This window comes from Cricetulus griseus, assembly GCF_003668045.3.
Source record: "Cricetulus griseus strain 17A/GY chromosome 1 unlocalized genomic scaffold, alternate assembly CriGri-PICRH-1.0 chr1_1, whole genome shotgun sequence".
Taxonomy (NCBI): domain Eukaryota; kingdom Metazoa; phylum Chordata; class Mammalia; order Rodentia; family Cricetidae; genus Cricetulus; species Cricetulus griseus.
Window position 1 is genome coordinate 193,138,329 of NW_023276807.1, and position 19,620 is coordinate 193,157,948.

At 39.6% G+C, this 19,620-nt stretch overlaps 1 protein-coding gene across 22 annotated transcripts in view; it reads left to right on the plus strand.

Annotated features, from left to right (window-relative positions):
- The first annotated feature begins 5,725 nt into the window (after window positions 1-5,725).
- Window positions 5,726-19,620, plus strand: part of Slmap (sarcolemma associated protein) — a 123,434-nt gene continuing 109,539 nt past the window's right edge. For all 22 annotated transcript variants that reach the window (XM_027389634.2, XM_027389633.2, XM_035453390.1 and 19 more), the window contains exon 1: window positions 5,726-5,948. In XM_027389634.2, coding sequence (XP_027245435.1) covers window positions 5,751-5,948 — 198 coding nt within the window. In that variant the 5' untranslated portion in view covers window positions 5,726-5,750. The remainder of the gene's footprint in view (window positions 5,949-19,620) is intronic.

Below are 19,620 nucleotides of genomic sequence, written 5' to 3' on the forward strand. Positions count from 1 at the left end.
AGTGATGATAGTGTACCAGAAACCAGAGGCCTTGAGCTAAACCAGTGACTTATTGCAATGAATTTTTTGCTAATAAAGCTGATAGGACAAAGGGGTATACTTTATGACACACTGAGACCCCCAATATCACCATTGTTGGAACTGGTATGTTTACCCTGGCCCCTGACAATGGGTGGGACGTGTGGCATTCAGGCAGATACTTAGGCAGTTCAAAGGGCCCCTGTGTTACGTGGCCACATCACGGCTACATCACTAGTTACGGGGCTGTGTAAGGACTCAGGGCTCATGCGTGAGCTTCCCCTTTTAAGTGAGCACCTCCATGTGGTAGTCCCTTCCTCTTCCTATCTTATTCTCACACTCTCTTACCTTCTTCATCTCTCTCTTACTGTTCTGATCTTACCCTCTCTCTCCAACCCTCTCTCCCTCTCCTCTCCTTCTCCTGTCCTGTAACTCTATGACTAATGTTCTCTCTATGGTCCATGTTCCTTCTAATTTTTAAGCTTAATGAACATCAACCAGGATGAATGAAGAGGTGTTCGAGGGCGAGAAAGTTGACAAGCAAAGAGGTGTTTTGTTTGTTTGTTTGAATTGTTTTGGTCTTCTTTTTCTTCCTCTTCCTCTTCCTCTTCTTCTTCCTCCTCCTCCTCCTCCTCCTCCTCCTCCTCCTCCTCCTCCTCTTCTTCTTCTTCTTCTTCTTCTTCTTCTTCTTCTTTTTTGGTTTTTCGAGACAGGGTTTCTCTGTGTAGCTTTGGAGCCTATCCTGGCACTAGCTCTGGAGACCAGGCTAGCCTTGAACTCACAGCGATCCGCCTGCTTCTGCCTCCCAAGTGCTGGGATTAAAGGTGTGCACCACCAACGCCCGGTGGGTTTTTTCTTCTTGTTTTTGTTTGTTTGCTTGCTTGCTTACTTTGTTATGTTCTCCTTTGTGGGGGGGTACTTCAGGGGTGAGGTGAGGATATGGGTGGCCTGGTAGGTGAGCAGAATTGGGGTACATGATGTGAAACTCCGAAAGAATCAATAAAGAAGTTAAATAAAAAACAAATAAACAAAACTACTCAACAGAGGTGTATAATAAACATGTCATCCTTAGCCAAAAAAGAAAAAGAGTTGCCATTGTCATGTTGTCTCTTCACAGGAATAGAAATAAATCCTAATGAAACAACCCTTATTCTCTAGTAATAGATCTCCTTCTAATTCCCTTAAAGTGTTGTCTTCTCAAGTGTCTAGCTCTTTGTTGAAGATATTGCTTTGGCTTAAAATGTTTCTACATCATTAGTACCAAATTAGCTGGCTTATTCCAACATTTTTGGTTGTTTTCTTCTTGTATGTAGATGGATTTTTCTCTTTGGACTGCCAGCTCACAAATAACAACACAGATACTTACTATTAATTATGAAAGCTAGGCTTATAGGTTAAGCTTATCCCTAACTAGCTCTTATTAACTTAAATTAATCCATTTATATTAATCTATGTTCTATCATGTGGAGTTACTTCTCTTCCATCTTGCAACTCCTATTTCCTCTCTGTATTCCTGGCATCTCTTGCATTCCTTGTTCCATCTCCTACTTCCTCTTTCTCTGCCTGGAAGTCCCACATATACCTCCTGTTTAGCTATTGACTACTCAGTTCTTTATTAAACCAATCACAGCAAATACCTTCACACAGTGTACAAATATCCCACAACACTTGTGGTCCTGGGGTGGACCCAAGGCCATGCAAATGGTAGGTCATCATTCTGCTCCTGGCCTACACACCCAGCTCCTACTCATGTTTAAAGTTCTGGTTTAAATTATTCTTTCATGCTCCCATTACTTTTGAGTCGCTCCAGATATAGCAAGTATCTTAGTGTGCCTTCATCTAAACTATAGGGATTAATTTTCTTCTTCACTTTTCAAATTCCAGGGCATTTGACAGTTTCTGTTTTCCATCGGGTATCCAATTAAATGTTTGTAGAATCAATAGTAATAAAAAAACCAATTAAGTAACTTTAAAACTTATTCATGCAACTCATTAGAGGTTTGTGGAAAATTTTCTTCTTTATTGAGACAGGGTCTCATTATGTAGCCTTGGCTACCCTGGAACTTGCTAAGGCTGACTTCAAACTCAGAGATCCTCTGCCTCCTGGTATATGAAAGGCATTCTCTACCACCCATGCTTTAGTTTATTATTTAAGGCTAAAAGTTATCAGAAGGAAAAAAATTCATCCTGATAATAAAATTTTCCAGTATGTCCTTATTCTCTAGGACAAAACACCTGGGGCACTACAGATAGTCAATATATTTGTTGAAATGATGAAGAACCATAAAAAAGTGTGAAGGTGTTGTAGAATAGAATACTTAACTATGTAAAGATGTCTTTCATTTGTTTGTGTTGCAGAAAAATTGTTTAGCTGTGTAGAGGTGTCTTACTTTTGTTTATGCTGCATTTATTTAACTACGTAAAGATGTGTTGCTGTTCACCTTGCCTGCCTAAGGCACCTGATGGGTCTAACAAAAAGCTGAATGGCCAACAGCCAGGCAGAGGAGGGATAGGTGGGGTTGCCAGGCAAAGTAAAAAAGGGGGGCAGCCAGCCAGACATGGAGGAAGCAGGAAAGCAGGATGGCCAATAACTAGGCAGGAGAGGATAGGTGGGTCTTCTCAGCAGAGGTAGGAACTCTGGGAAAGAATCTGAGGTGGCAGATTCTCCAACCAGATGTGGAGGAAGTTGGATAGATGGTGCTAAGGAGAGGTAACTAGCCACGTGATAGGATGTAGATTAATATAAACAGGTTAATTTAGGTTTAAAGAGCTAGTTGGGAACAAGCCTAAACTAAGACTAATTAATAAAAAGTTTTCATGTTATTACTCAGGAGCTGACAGTCCAAAGAAAGTCTGACTATATCTAATAATAGTATGTGATTTCCATCCATACATTAAATATTTACTTAGCTACTGTTCCAGGCACACTGATGTATTGTTTTAAACAGCCTCATTTTACTACTTGCTATCCCTCTTCCTGGGAACTTAGTAAACCATGTAGCAAATACATACTTAATGTAGTCTTTCAACCTTCCTTCATTCAGTTTTTATTACTTCTCCCAGAAGGATGTCCCTGACTCCCTTAAGCAGAGTCCTGAATATACTAAATCAAGTTACTTTATTCTATTCCTTCAGTCTCAAAGCCACAACACTGGTTACACAACCAAAGGGCAGAGATCAAGGCTGTGTTCATCTGTGTCCTCTGGACTCAGCATAGGTTTAAAGCCGTACAGAAATACTGAAATGAATACTGTTTAGGAGAATGTGGTTTAATATCATGAACTCTAAGGAGGTTATGTACTACCGTGTTTTAGAAGACAAAAAGTGTCCTAAAGAAGTTTAAAGCCATGTCCAAGATTTCACAGGGAAGATTGTGGTCACAGGAATCTCAAGAATGAAGTCAACACTGATTCTAAAAGATTAAGGTTGTCTACAGTTTCATTAAGCTCTGGCTACATTATTCTTTAGAACAATAACTCCTTACATACTGGTCTTTCTCCTCCCGATTCTCAGGTTTAACTCATACTTCAGGATTGTTAGTTGGGCAACACTCCATATTTTCTTACTAGAAACTTTCGACCCCTCTTTGGAAATGTTTTAAAACTTTTGGGTCTCACAGCACATACCTTTAATCCCAGCACTCAGGAGGCAGAGGCGGGTGGATCTCTGAGTTCGAGGCCAGCATGATCTACATAGAGAATTCCAGGACAACCAGGGCTACACAGAGAAAACCTGTCTCTAACTAACCACCCCACACCCCGCCCCCAACAAAACAAACATTCTGGTCTCACTACTTTTGTGTTAGAATCCACGTAGGAGTCCTGAGAAACACTGTCAGTGAAAAGGACAGGAATTCGAAATGGAATGCACAAAGCACGGAGAATTTAGCACAGCGAGGAAAAGTCCAGGTGTTACCAAATCCAGGGACTTGCGGAATTTGTTTGGTCACCGGTAAGGCAATAGTGAGTGACTCAGTTGCCCACAGCTACAATGGCTGCTAATGAGTCTTTACTTTGCCTGGATCGATCCTACTCAGGTGTTTTTATTTTCAGTGAGAACTACAGTGAATACATTTAATAAAAGTTGGTACTTTCTTACTCATAAGTTGAACCGGGAAGTTGCCGCTGGGTGTTCTTGAAACATTCAACCCCTCAAAGTTTCTCTTGCCCTTTACCAAAATGGTTGTTAAGGTTGTCCGGAGGTTTGAAGCTTCTGGCCCTTAACAAAGATGGCGCCGGAGTCGTGTTAGGAATGAGGTTGCCCACTTCTCTGCCAGTGACAAACATGGCTTCCACAGCGTCGCTCACATGACATCCCCGACTACGGCACGGGAGACGGCGGAGGAGGGCCCATGAAAGGGTGCGCGTTCCCGTGGCGGTGCACCGGGTAGGTTTCAGTCAGAGTCACTATGGCGGCCAGCGCTGGCAAGGTAAGCTGAGGCGGCGGCGGAGGTGGAGGCGGCGGTGTCGGCAAGGGAGGCAGGACTGGCGTGCCGTCCTGGCTCCCGATTCCTGTAGCCTGCCTTAGAAGAGGTTGCCCGAGGTCGTAGCCAGCGGCCGGGGCTGGCGAGGGCTGGCTAAGGGGTTGAGGGCTGAGGCGAGCGGGCACCGGTTCCTGACTGCCGTTTGTTTTGGTGTTTCCCCCACTAGGTCGGAAAGTTTCCTGCCTCGTCCGCCAGCGCCTGAGCTTGCCGCACTGGCTGCGAGTGGAGGAGGCTGCGGCGGACCCAGCCCCGGCCTCCAGGCCTCTCCCTCTACCTCCGGGCCAGCCTCCCTCCCCCACACCATCGTCCTCCGGGAGCTGCCAGTTCCTGAGATGCGACCCTCGCGAGGACGATCCTGAGGGGAGGTGACCCATGTGCTGAGCAGCAGAGCCCAGAGCTCCGGAACCAACTTCCCGCCGGCCCGGGCGCCCAAGCCTCCCTGGGGTAGCGCCTCTCTCTGTCCGCACCGGCCTGCAGAGCCGGGTCCCCGCCCTGGTCGCGGGGACACCCGCCAGGTGCCCGGGACTCGCGACTCAGCAGCCGCCCGTGCCCCGGCAGCCCTCCCACGCCTCCAGCCTGGGATCACAGCCTCGGCTCACGTCGGGTCGGGGACCCCTGCCACTCCCGGGCGGCCTCGGCGCAGCAGGGGCCATGCACCTCGGCCCGCTGGCCCTCTAGCCCTCCTCGTGGACCCCTGCGCTTCTTCTCATCACCGAGAGCCCTGAGGACCGGCGGTGGCTGCCCGGAGGTCCTCGGCTCCTCTTCCTTGGGCCCCAAAGGACCTTCCTGGCTGCACCCAGTCAACTCTCTTCATGCTGCAGTGCTGCAACGTTTCCGCTACCGAAGGGGAGAAGCGGCCGGGATCTCCAACAAAACACAAGAATTGGTGTGTGACTCATCTGCCTGGATACCTCCCGTCACTAAACTGTCTTCCAGGAGTTTTCTTGGCCGAAGCTGCCCAATGTTTGAGCTTCTTCTTCCTAGGGAAGATGGACTGAAAGCTGCTGGTTGGGGACATTTTTTGGTCAAGGAACCTCTGTGTTTTAAAGGAGGTGATGGGGCTTGCGCTGGCTTGTCTTCCTGCCCAATTGAAGAGTTGTTGATGTTCACTGGTTATGCTTAGACAATGCGCAGTTTGTTTTAATTTAAAAATTTTGGGGGGATAGGGGTATAGGCTTGTGAAGAGCATTCCGAACCTGGAGGAGCTCCTCATTGTCCCTGGTAGAGACACCCCCCCAGCCTGTCCTCGATGCCGTCAGCCTTGGCCATCTTCACTTGCCGCCCGAACTCGCACCCGTTTCAGGAGCGTCATGTCTACCTGGACGAGCCCATCAAGATTGGCCGCTCGGTGGCACGCTGTCGACCAGCGCAGAATAATGCCACCTTTGATTGCAAAGTGCTGTCAAGGAACCATGCTCTCGTCTGGTTTGATCACAAGACGAGCAAGGTAATGCCACTACAGTGTTTTACAATCTTTACTTTTCTTTCCCCATTCCCTCTCCGAGAAGTATGAGGTATGCGCCATCTCAGGGTTTGTTCCCAGAGGACCCTTTTCTTCGAAGCCATGGAATCAGCTTTTTGTGTGTCTGAATTCTAGTGGAAATTTAATCAAAGTGGTTGAATGAAAAACAGAGAAGGTATTGATGGCTTCTAGATAACTTGGTCATTCCCAGTGAAATCCCAAACCCTAATTCGTTTCTGAAAAGTAGATAGTGAAACTTGACCTCTTGCTTCGGTCCTTTTAGAAAGGTGAGTCTGCAGTTCAGTGCTTGATTAAGCAAACAGCAGTTCCCAAAGCAGTGCCCGAATCTGTGGCCACGATTACATCCAGGCTCAAGTGTCACCGTGGTGAAAGTAGTTAACACATAGCTTGTAATTGAATTCAACTCAGGGCCTGCCTGGTAGCATAATTACTGTGTAAACTTAATGTTTTTGTAAGGTTTGATACTTATTTGTACCTCATGAAATAATTTGTAAAAATTAAAGGCAATTTAATTAGGTTGGAATAATTAACTACATTTTCAGACTTCTGTTTACAGGTTGGATGAACAGAAATCTATTGCTTTTGAAAGTTAGTATTAATAATTTAGCTTATTTTTCTTAAATTATATCCAGTAATATCAATTATAATATTACTTATAATAAGAATTCCTGGGCACCTCTCTCTCTTTCTCCCTTTCCCTCTCTCTACCTCTTCCTCTTCTCCTTCTAACTCTTCCTCCTTCCCTCTCTCTCTCTTCCCCAGCTGACCTGGAACTGATTCTATATACCAGGCTGGCCTCAAACTTAGAGATTTGCCTGCCTCTGCCGCCGAAGTGCTAGGATTAAAGGTCACCATGCCTGGGCTTGCTTTTAATTTTTAATCCAATTTAGCTTGTTTATCTTGGCACTTCACTTCGATAGTTGCTTGTATTAAAAAAAAAAAATCCTTCTGGTTTTTAAGAAATTTGTTTGTATGGAGAATATTTTAAAGACTTCATCTTTGGACCTAAAACCATCGTTATGGTTGAACTACTGAATTAATTCCAACTTAAAGCAAGTTACATAAGACTAATAGGGCTGTCTCCAATTTTGTCTCCTGACTTTTTGCCCCCTTTCTGAGTTGACATGATTAGGTCTTTTTTTAGAGGAGAATTTATCTTCAAGACTGATATTTTGAAATAAAGAAACTTGACTCTCTAGAGAAAGTAATACTTGTGCAGCTACTGAATTAAGGAATTACAAAATAAACTGTATCTTTTTTTTTTAAAGAAGAAAAAGATCCCCAATTGCTGTGTGCTTGCATAATGCCTGTAACCTATTCTGTGTGTAGGATGAGAACTGAAAAGTGTGTTAACTTTTTTTTCTGAGTTACAAGATGCTCTCTCTCTCTCTCTCTCTCTCTCTCTCTCTCTCTCTCTCTCTCTTTCTTTTACCCCCTGAAAGCTAACATTTGGGTGCATTCATAGATGACCTGTGTCTCTTTGCAAATGAGTATAGAGTTCTTTATAGAATTCCAACATTAATTGACTACTAGAGTCTTAATACAATCCACTTTTACATTTTTACCTTCTTATGTTCTTGGGAAACAGGTGTAGCCTAATCAGACAACAGATTTGCTTTGCAACTGCAGTTCTTGTTTGAAAAATAGTTCTTGGCCCAGTGACACACACCTGTAATACGCCTGGCTACTTAATTAGTTTAAGATCACTAGTGAAACCCTTCTCAGAAAATCAAGATGGAGAGAGGGGTGGGGAGAATTCTTTGAATGATAGACTTGGTTTATTTCTCCCATTTTCACTTTTTTTTCCTTTTTGTGTTATCAGTTAAAATATCACCTATGGCTTGGGTATATTTTGTGTAATTATTGATCTTTATACCACCTTATTTAGTTTAAACAAACGGTTAGGTCTTCCCTTGTGATCAAATTATTTTAGGAATTAATTTTAAAGTATTGGCTTAGACAGACAGGTTTTTATTGAGCATGTATTCTTTGCCAGACACTGGGAGATAGAAAACCAAACCAGTTTTGCCAAGTACTATTTATTGCTTTGTGTATGAAATTTGTAGTTTTAAGAGCTCTCTTGTATTAGGCTAATAGCAAAACCCTCCAGACCTAATAATATTCGTTAAAAATTATGATATGTAAAGATGGAAGAATCCACTCCTATAGATATTTCAGGAAAGTTAGTTTTTAAGCACCCTTAGTTCTCTTATCTGTGGATAATATCGTCTGCTTAAATTTTTTATTTTTGTAATGGGAAAGAAATGTTGGACCTTGTGTGCACCGAACACCTGTTGTACCACTGAGCCATGTCCACTGCTCTCTTAGTATTTTAGGGATTGAGATCATTATGCAAATCACTTAGTACCCAGTGCTTTGCTTTATTAAAGCCTCAGTATTCAATAGGGAGGGTGTTTGGGGGAAAGAGTGAACCCGAAACAGTGCTATATGAATCACGATGATCTGTGGAGTCTTAGGAAGGTTTCTTTTCATTTTCAGACAGGATCTCCTGTATGCCAAGCTCACTCCAGACTCAATATATGCCCAAAATGCTGGAAATTCAGATTTTTGCCACTATATCTAGTTTATGAGTATTGAGGATTGAACCCAGGACTTTGTACAGGCTAAGAAAGCACTACTAATTTAGCTACATCCCAAGTCCAGAAATTGTTTAATACAATGGCAGATAGAGAAATAATTTTAAAAGTAGAAGATAGTGAAGTTGATAACTTTGTCCCAGTAGGCATTTTGCCTTGGAGGTAGGAAACTGGAGTAGTATGCCCTTTGGTTGACTTTGTTGGTGAGCTATTCTGCATTTGCCATTATGGAAGGCCTAGTAAAAGCTAGAAGAAGTAATAAACACTTGAAGTGTATGTTTTGTAATTTTGAGACATGGTTTTTTCTCACTCTGTATCCAAGACTACTTGAGGCAATGCTTTTTTTCTTCAGCCTCTTTAGTGGTAGGATTACAAGTGTCTGCCACCATGCCTGGATACTTACACTTTTTGATTATTCAGTTCATAAATGTGCATTTTAGAAATGTGGCAAAATGTAGGCAAATGGAAATTTGGGGGTTTGGTTTTGAAGTAAAGTTGAAGTTTATCAAGCAAAAGAAATATAGTCATGGATGGGCTTGAGTGTGGGCATTACCATGGATACATAGGTGATGCTTTTTAATGTTAAATTCATGAAGAGTGAGTTACGGTTTTGTCAACGTGTGGTATTTACTAGTCTTAACAATTCATCTTAGTGATGTTAACATCTGTCTTATCTGCCTTTTGTGTATCTATCATCTTTTACTCCTTTGTGGACTCTATAAACTCTTCAAATTTTATAGCAGATAATAGATCTTCATTTGACTCAGAAATGCCACTGAACAAGTAAATGTATCCATATGGTAGGATTATGGGTGGGTATATTTGGATGGCCTTATTTGTTAATGAGTCTGGGCTTGCTGGGGCTACATAGCAAGACTTGTATAGTTAAAAAAAAAAAAAAAAAAAAAAAAAAGCCAAAGAGAATTTTGGATAGAGATCACATAACAGTCAAAATCACTAAGGAATGTGATACAGTATGTACAGTAAGGGCCTGAAGCAAAGAAATTACAGCTTGTGCATTGTGTCTCATTCTTCTAAATGCTTTGCATCCTCAACCTGTGGGTCTCGACCCCTTTGAGGATTGCACATCAGATATTTACATTATGATTCATAATAGTAGCAAAATTACAGTCATGAAGTAGCAATGAAATAATTGCTAATTGTGGGGGGTCACCATAACATGAGGAACTGTATTCAAGGGTCTATGCATTAGGAAGTTTGAGAACCAACCACTGCTTTACATTTAACTTACTTCACCCTCAACTTTGTGGTAGGTTTTTATTTTTCTCTCATGCATATGAGAAAATTGAGTCATAAGGAGAATAGGTAAGGTTAACATGCCTGATTTCATATTGCTAATAAATGGTAGAGCCATGGTTTGAACACAGGTATTTTGATTCTTGACTTGATCTCTACAGGGCCAACTTCATAAACACTGCCATCCCAAGACTGTGACATTTTAAACAGGATGCGATTTTATTAAGTACAACATGATGGTAGAAATGAAAATGATTAAATGGCCATAGACAAAATAAACAGACTGGTGTATTAGATTAACTTGTCTAGTATGATTTCTATAAAACTGAAGATTTTAGGGAAAGATTCATGGATAACAGTTCATGGAAGAAATGCAAATTCAGCTAGACTGACAGGCTTAGAAAAAAGGCAAAGTGTAGATAGGAGTGAATCGAGGAAAGGAGTTTTGGGTGGGAGGAATTGCTTAAGAAAAGGCATAGAAGCAGGAATGAGATTATACATTGCAAGGAAGTCATTGCAACAGAAGAAAGCCAGGTTGCTTCTTTCCTTGACGTGTCTAAACATGACTTCTAAGATCTGGACTCAGATTATATGTTCATTGTTTTTAATTTTATTTGTATGTTTTAATCGATTTCTAAGATTTTTTTTAAAAATAGAAATGCTAGTTTATATAAGAAAGTTGTTTATATGATAATTTATATTTAAGGTACAGAACATTAACTATGTATTGGAAGCTAGATTGTATTTGTAAATCACATGTGTATTTCTTTTCATGATGCTTTTTACAATAGTGGAAAAATCAATAACCTATTTAATCTAATATATAGAGTTTTAAAAACAGATTAGGGCCTGGAGAGATGATGGGTTCAATGATTAAGGGCACTGGTTGCTTTTAGAGGACCCAGGTTTTCCAGCATCCACATGGTGGCTTACACAAGTATCTTTAACTCCATATCCAGGGGATCCAACACCTTCTTCTGGTTTCTGTAGTCGGTGCACACACATGATACAGGAGAAAGAATAGTTTATATACTTAATCATCCCCTCCCATCTAGTTATTTACTATATTCCTTAAATTCATACTTTCCTTTTTTGGAGCCAGGGTCTCACTAAACAGTGTGCTATAGCTGGCTGTCATGGAACTCATTGTATAGACCAGGCTGGTCTTGAACTCAGAGATCCACCTTCCTTTGCCTAGTAAATGTTGAGAATAAAGGTGTGCTCTACCACACCTGGCCTTAAAACTATTCTTTACCATTTTAGGCTCCTGTTCTGTTTCCTTAAATGGTATTTATGCTAGCCGAAGACCTGTTCTCTAGCAAGTAGGAAGTAGAATGTCCATTATTTAAGGTTTTAAGTAGAGAGATTGGTTCTTTTTTGGGAATTGGAGACTTTGGAGACAAGGTCTTGTTACATAGCTCAGGCTAGCCAGAACTTGCTATCTAGCCCAAGCTAGCTTTAATCTCCCTGGTACTTAGACTGGTGTGCAGTGCCCAATTTGGCATGAGATTGGTTCTTCCTTGTTTTTTGTGTTTTGGGTTTTCAAGACAGGTTTTTCAGTGGCTGTTCTGGAACTCTCTCTGAAGACCAGTCTATCCTTAACTCATAGAAATCTTCTTGCCTCTGCCTCCTTAGTGCTGGGATTAAAGGCATGTGCCATTAATACCTGGCAGTGAGATTGGTTCTTAATGACAATTACTTTATATTTGAATCAAGAAAAATACAGCTGGCTGGTATATAGCTCCATAGTAGAATGCATGCAAAGGATAAAAGTGTTGATGGACAGAGGAAAAGGGTGGCATTTATTCTAAAAACTTTATTCTCTGAGATTCATGTTTTTCTCTGGTGTTATGGACAAATACTCCACACTTGCTCAAAAACAATCTTGATTTTTTAGTATTAAAGTCTGTCTTTCACCGCCCCCATCCATTATTTCTGTTTTTTTCCTTCATCTCAAATTTGATTCACCAGTGAATATGACAGTATTCACTGTTCCTTTTTAAAACAAGTGCCTTTTCTACTTCTTTTGTCTTCCAAAATGACCTTTCCCTTTTATGCCTGAGGCTTAGTTCCAGGGAGAAACTTTCCCTGACTTTCTGAAGAATGGATGGCTTCTTTTTCTTTACTCCTATAGAACTTTGACTATAACTTCATTATGGGCCCTAGACAACAAAATAAGTGTAATGCAAATGCTCTATTGCCCTGCCAGATGTGAGCTCTTGAGAACAAAGAATAGGCACTATATAAATGTTTGAATGAGTGAAACATGAACAATGCAGCAGTCTGTATTTCTACAAACCCTTGGAGGGTTGAAGGGCAGAAGGTCATTCAAGTTAGTTTTCAATTTGAAATTATGGACTTAATTACCAACCTTGTACGAATCATTACTTATTGAGAACTTACAATATGCAAGGTATTTTGCTAAGTATTTTGGGATTTATATAAACTTGTTTTTGGTGATATTTTGAACTAGTATATTTATATCCATTTTAGACAACATAATGCTTTTTTGGGGAGTATGTTTTGTAAATATTCATTTTTGTCTGTATATTTATTTAGGAAGCAAAGAAAGCTGCTGTGGTTTGACTTTTTTTCTTAAACCCGAAGGAGTTTTTATGTTTAGAGACTATTAGTACAAGTAGTAGTAAGTAAGTGAGTTTGAAGTAGAATCTAGAATTTTTTTTAAAACTCATGTAGTAAAAGTCAAAGTGCTAAACATTTATTCTGAACTTTCTTCTTATGGACTTAACAGTAATAAAACTCTTACTGTCTTTTGCTTCTTCTTCTTTTTTTTTTTTTTTTTAAGACAGGGTCTCACTATATAGCTTTGGCTGCTTTGTTTTTTCCAGACAGGGTCTCACCATGAATCTCTGGCTGTCCTGGAACTGCCTTCAGTAGACCAGTATGACCTCAAACTCATGTAGATCCACCTGCCTCTCCCTTAAGTGCTAGGACTAAAGACGTGCACCACCACTCCTAGCTATGTCTTTTGCTATCTTAATAGATAATTTAAACTTTTATTTTGTGGCATATAACCAAAAGCTTGTCCATTACAGATTTTCAGCAACCGAAGCAATCCAGTAACCATTTCTCTGAGTCAGCTGATGTTTTTCTAAACTTATCTCCACTACTCCTAATGTTTTTTCTTAGATTGGGGTTTAGGTACATGTACAAATGAATGAAACAGTCTTGGAAAAACTTTTTAATGCAGTACTGTAGATGGAAACTAACTCTCCCAAGGTCATAATAGGGAGGTGTTGGACCACTGACTATACCTAGTAAAATTTTTCCCAAAATTTCATCTATTTATTTATTTATTTATTTATTTATTTATTTATTTTCCCCCGAGACAGGGTTTCTCTTTATTGTTTTAGAGGCTGTTCTGAAACTTGCTCTGTAGACCAGTCTGGCCTCAGAGATATGCCTGCCTCTGCCTCCTTAGTGCTGGGATTAAAGGCATGCACCACCAATGCCTGGCAAAAATTATTATTATTATTATTATTATTATTATTATTATTATTATTATTATTATTATTTCGAGACAGGGTTTCTCTGTGTAGCTTTGGAGCCTATCCTGGCACTTGTTCTGGAGACCAGGCTGGCTGGCCTGGAACTCACAGCGATCCGCCTGCCTCTGCCTCCCGAGTGCTGGGATTAAAGGCGTGTGCCACCAACGCCTGAGTTGGCAAAAATTATTTTTATTTTTGACATAAAATTTTTTTTTAGCAGTTCTGTAGAGATGGCTTAGTGGTTAAGAGCCCTGGCTGCTCTTCCAGAGGATCCAGGTTCAACTCCATGCACCCACATGGCCGTTTATCACTGTCTGTAACTCCAGCTCCAGGAGATCCAACATCCTTACACAGACATATATGCAAGAAAAACACCAATGCAAATAAAAAAATGAAAATAAATCACTTAGAAAAGAAAAAGGAATAGTATTACTTCAGCTGGGCGGTGGTGGCGCATGCCTTTAATCCCAGCACTAGGGAGACAGAGGCAGGCAGATCTCTGTGAGTTTGAGACCAGCCTGGTTTAAGAGTGCTAGAGCCAGGACAGCCTCCAAAGCCACAGAGAAATCCTTTCTCCAAAAACAAAATAAAATTTTAGCATACAAAATAATGGATCTCATAACGATGATATTTTTATATATGTATATCACTGTGCTTTGCTCATATCCATTTCCTCTGTTCTCTACCCCCGCTGGTCCTCTTCCTTTTCCATTTTCACCATGTACTTTTTTATACTTTAGAGAGGGTATGGTGCATGCCTGCAATCCCAGCACTCCAGAGGCTTGAGACAAGTAGAGTGCAAGTTAAGGCAATCCTGGGCTACATGGAGTTGGACAGTGTTAAGTAAGCATCTAGTTTAGACAAAGAGCTTAGGGCCTTGGTACAATCTCCAGGGAATAAACACCTTTGGGGAGACGCTCATGCATGCACAAGCTTTAAAAAGTAAGCTTTATGGTGGCACTTGGAAATGTGTAAGGTTTTGGTGATTAGTATTGATTGTATCCTTTGTCCTAATATATACTTTGTGGTAGATTTTAAGTTTAAACATGAAGAAACTTTGTACATTAGATTTCATAATACTTTCATGCTTTTAGTTTTATTTGCATGTATGACTAACTACTTGTTCTACCTGATCCAGTTGGACAAGACTTCAAAATGGATGTTCAAGTCTTTCTATATTTTTAGTTATTTAAATAATCAGAATATGCTCTCATAAAAGTTTAAACAATAGGGAAGCATATAGAAAAATAAACTCATCCTTCATCTGTCATCTTATACCTTAGAAGTAGTAATAGTTTAGTGTATAATTTTTTTATTGCCTCTGTGTGTGTGTGTGTGTGTGTGTGTGTGGGTGTGTGTGTGTTTGTGAAGGCTGGAGAATCTTGGTTGTCATCCTCAGGATACCATTCACCTCCCTTGAGACTGGGTCGCTCATTGGTCTGAAGCTCACTAATTAGGTTTGACTGGGTGGCCTCTGAGCCCCAAGGAGCTCCTGTCTTTGTCTCCACAGTAGTGGCTTACTAATGCATGCCACCATGTCCATTATTTTTTGAGATGTCTCATAATGTCCAGGCTGGTCTCAAACTTGTGGTCTTGTTTCCCTTCCCAAGTGCTGGGATTACAGGCTTGAACCACTATTCCCAGCTTTGAATTGCAGTGTAGTTTGAATTTTCTTTCTGTTGCCTTAGTGTGAATGTCTTAATCACTATTGGACTTTTGTTTAAATAAGTTTAGTAGATGGTGAAGCTGTTTCTAATTTTGAAATACTTGCTACCAAGACCAATTTTGAGCTATTGAGAAGTTGCAATGCTAGAATTTTAATGTGGGAATTGAGAAATGGTACTTAAAAACATAGTTTAAAAGCTAATCTGAACCTGCAAAGTATATAAAAATTCTGATAACCCAGGGGTTTTGTAATAATTGCAGGAACATGGAGTGGGTAAAACACTATTGTTTTGAGTAGTACAAAGTTTTTAATTACTGTTGAATTTAGTTTGGGACCATTATGTATTCTAGGCCAACTAGTTATCTCAATATCTAATGCTTGCAAGTGCAGTGCAGAGCCCAGTAGGTAGTTTTATAAAAAAGAATTAGAATACCAAATACCAGTAGAAGTATCTGTGAATCATTGTTTCCAGGGAGCTGAGAAAGCCATGTATTGCTTCCTCCAGGAATGGGGGCAGAAAATGTGGGAGGAATGAAGAAAGCTTCACAGAGAATGCTGTTTTTAAATCACTGTTTAAAGAGTGAGGAGGGTTTTGCAGGCTGGATGAAAAGAGCAGTGGATTCTAGGGAACAGGAAACATTTAAGATGGAAAGGCCCGAAAGAGGGTAATATATTGTGGGAAATGCATCTCAGAAGTTGACCGACTTGGGAAGAGGAAAGGAGAATTGCTGTCAAATCTCCAAGACAGTTGAGCACCTGGCCTAGGTGTGCACTTGTAGGGGATGTGTCTGTAAGGCTTTCCAGCTGTGCTACCCTGGGAAGTATCTGTGCTTTAGTTTTCTTCACCTGTAAAGTAGTCTAGGGTTGAGAGTGTTCAATTCCCAGACTGCTAAGCCAAATAAAATGAACAAACAAATGAAAATTAAAAGCAGGCTAATAGAGTTCACTTCCTAGGACTGTTATAGAGACTGAATGAAAATTCTTCATGTGAAAACACTTAATAGATACTCAACTTATGGCTATTAATTTTTCCCTTTTGGTTTATTTGGTATGCTTATACAGTATATATTCTGATTTACTATAAGTTTTTTTTTTTTTTTTTTGAGGCAGAGTCTCATGTAGTTCAAACTGGTATAGAACTCATTATGTAGCTAAGGATAACTTTGAATAATAGCCTTTTAATGATTATCTAGTATGTATGATTTCCCTCAAAAAAGCAAGCAAAATTCAAAGATTAGAATATAGTTAGCTAATCAGAAAAGCAGGTTTATTTCATTTTTTTCATGGCTAAAATGTTGAACACCCTAAAAAACATTACTGACCATTTGTGCTTCTTTTGAGAATTGTCTGTTCGGTTCATTATTGGCTCAGTGTTTTTATTGGAAGATTTATAAATTTAGAGGTGGGAAAGAGTTCTTGTCCATTCTGTGGACTGTCTCTTGATTTTTGCTTTTTCCTTGGCTGGGTAGAACCCTTTTAACTTCATGTAATCCCAATTAGCAGCATTGGCTTACTTCCTTGTCTATTGCAAGCAACACTTTTCAGAAGGTTATCTGTGACTCTACCTTAAGTGGTCATTCCTAGATTTCCTCTAGCAGGTTTAAAATTTCAGATATTATGTTAAAGTCTTTGGCCCATTTTGAAGTGATTTTTGCATAGGTTTCAGTTTTTTTAATGAGTGGACATGTCATTACCATTTGTACACAACTCTCAGTTTTTCTCATGTATGTCTTGGTGTCCATGTTAAAACTTAGGTAGCTGTCATGATGTGGGTTTATTTCTGTAGCCTCTGGTCTATTTCACTGGCCTATATGTCTGTTTTCATGCCAGTACCATGTTTCCCTTTTTGTTTGTCACTTTTCTTGCTTTGTCTCTGCAGTATGTAAGATTTGAGTTTGGGTATTATGATACTCCCAGCATCACTTTTATATTTAGGATTGGGTTAGCTGTGTGGGGTCTTCATATGGATTTTAGGATTATTTTTTATATTTATGTAGGTTTCTATTGGAGTTTTGAAGGAGATTGCATTGAATTCGTAGGCACCTTTGAGGAATACATCTATTTTGACAATACTCTTAATTTATGAGCATCGAGGATGGGCCTTTCCTTTATCTTGTGTCTTCAGGTTTTTTTAGTCTGTTTTGTTTGTTTTTATTGATTGATTTTTAAAATTTTATGTGCATTGGCATTTTGCCTGTACACATGTCTGTGAGAGAGGCAGATCCCCTGGAGCTGGAGTTACAGACACTTGTGAGATGCCATGTGGGTGCTGGGAATTGAACCCAGGTTCTCTGGAAGAGCAGCTAGTGCCCTTAACCATTGGGCCATCTCTCTACCCTCTAGTTTCTTCAGTCTTAAAGTTCCCATTGTAGAAGCCTTTAATTTCTTTTGTAAGATTTATTTCTAGGTATTTACTTACATATGTATGTATTTATTTTGAAGCTATTGTGACTAGGATCTAAAAATTCTTTCTTGGCAAGTTTATGACTGATACATAGGAAAGCTGCTGATTTTTGTGTTGATTTTGTATTTGATACTTGGCTGAAGTGTCAACAATTTTCTGGTGGATCCTCAGGGTCTTTTAAGTACTTGTCATCTGCAAATAGAGATAATTTGACTTCTGCTTTTGCTATATGTATCCATTTTATATCTTTTTCTTAATTTATGGCTGTAGGTAAGACTGAGTACTCTTGATTGGTTCAAAATTTTAGAGGAGTGTTTATCTATTTATTTACATTTAGTATAATGTTGGATATAGGCTATCTATGTATCTATATATATCTCCTTTGTCATGTACAGATATACTCTTTCTATTCTTAGTATGTTTAGGATGTCTATCATGAAGGGATGTTGAACTTTGCCAAATGACCATGAGAGTTTTGTCCTCAAGTGTATTTATATGCCATAATATATTTATTAATCTGCATGTATTGCATAAAACTTCACCGCTGGGAAGAGACCAGTTTGGTTGTGATGTATGGTCTTATTAATGTGTTCTTGGATTCAGTTTGCAAGTATTTTTATTGAGAGTTCATTGAGGTTTATCAGGGCAGTTGATCTGTAGTTTTCCTTTTGGGTTACATTCTCCTTTCTTTGGTATCAGTATGATCTTGACTTCTTAGAATGAGACTGGTAATACTACTTTCTGCTTTGTGGAACAGTTTGATGAATATTGGTATGGATTCTTTCTTAAAAGGATGATAGAAGTCAGCAGTGAATCCTGCACTGTTTTTTTATTTGTTTGTTTGGTTTTGTTCTTGGGATATGTGTGTGTGTGTGTGTGTGTGTGTGTGCGCACCAATGTCATTTGTCATGGGTTTGTGTGTTTGTCTTTATTTAATTTGTAGGTTATATGTATTTTGGAATTCACTAATTTCTTCTAGATTTTCCAATTTCTTAGAATATAGCTTTCAAAATATTATCTAATGATTTTTGAATTTCATTGACACTTGTAACATCTCTCTTTTCATCTCTGCCTTTATAATTTGAGTTTGTTAGTTTGGATAAATGTGTGTGGATGGGTTTTTTGAGTAGTCTCTGATTTTTAGTGTAAGCAGATATATATATATATATATATATATATATATGTATGTATATATATATATATACATATATATATAAACTTTTTTTTTTTATTTTTCAAGACAGGGTTTCTCTGTGGCTTTGGATGCTGTCCTGGAACTAGCTCTTGTAGACCAGGCTACTCTCAAACTCACAGAGATCCACCTGCCTCTGCCTCCTGAGTGCTGGGATTAAAGGCATGCACCACCAATGCACGGCATATAAACTTTCTTATTAGGACTTCTCTGGCTGTATCTTAGAGGTTCTGGTAAATTGTGCTATTGTTCATCTAATTCTAAGAATTTAAAAATTTCCTCCTTGATTCTGCCAATGACCTGCTGTTCATTCAAAAGTATTGTTGGGTTTCCTCATATTTGTTTTAGTTCTATGTTTTTGTTGCTGTTTTCTATGTGTGGAGTGTATGGTTGAGCATAGTGATTTATTTCATGGCCAGGGAACAAAAATGAGAAAGAGGTGTCACATACCATTTCCCAAGTGCGTGTCTCTCGGGATCTAAGTACTTCCTAATATGTCCTACCATATAGAAGTGCCTTTATTTCCCAATAGTGCCATCCATTGGAGCACATCTTTAATACTTGGACTTGTCGTAGATATTCAACATCTAAACTATACCACTAGTAGACTGTGAAATAGAAAAATTATATAGACGTGATATTATGATATTATTATCCTTTTATGTTTTGACTTATTTGGTGTTAATAATAATCTTGTATGTAGAGTTTCATGTAGCCCAGGCTGACTTTGGACTTACTGTGTAGCCAAAGATGACTTTGAACTCCTGCTCTGCCTCCACCTCCTGAGCACTGGGTTTACAGGCATGTGCCAACACACTTGGTTTAGCCAGTACTGAAAGTCAAACCCAGGGCTTTGTGGTGTAAGGGAAGTATTTTACCAACTGAGCCATCACATCCGCAGCCTGGCTCTATGGTGTTCATAGTGTGTTTTCTTGGTCTGCTGGCTCCATTGTTTTTAGGCACAGAATCATGGCAGCAAGACATGGTAAGATAAGCTGCTGTGTTTACCTC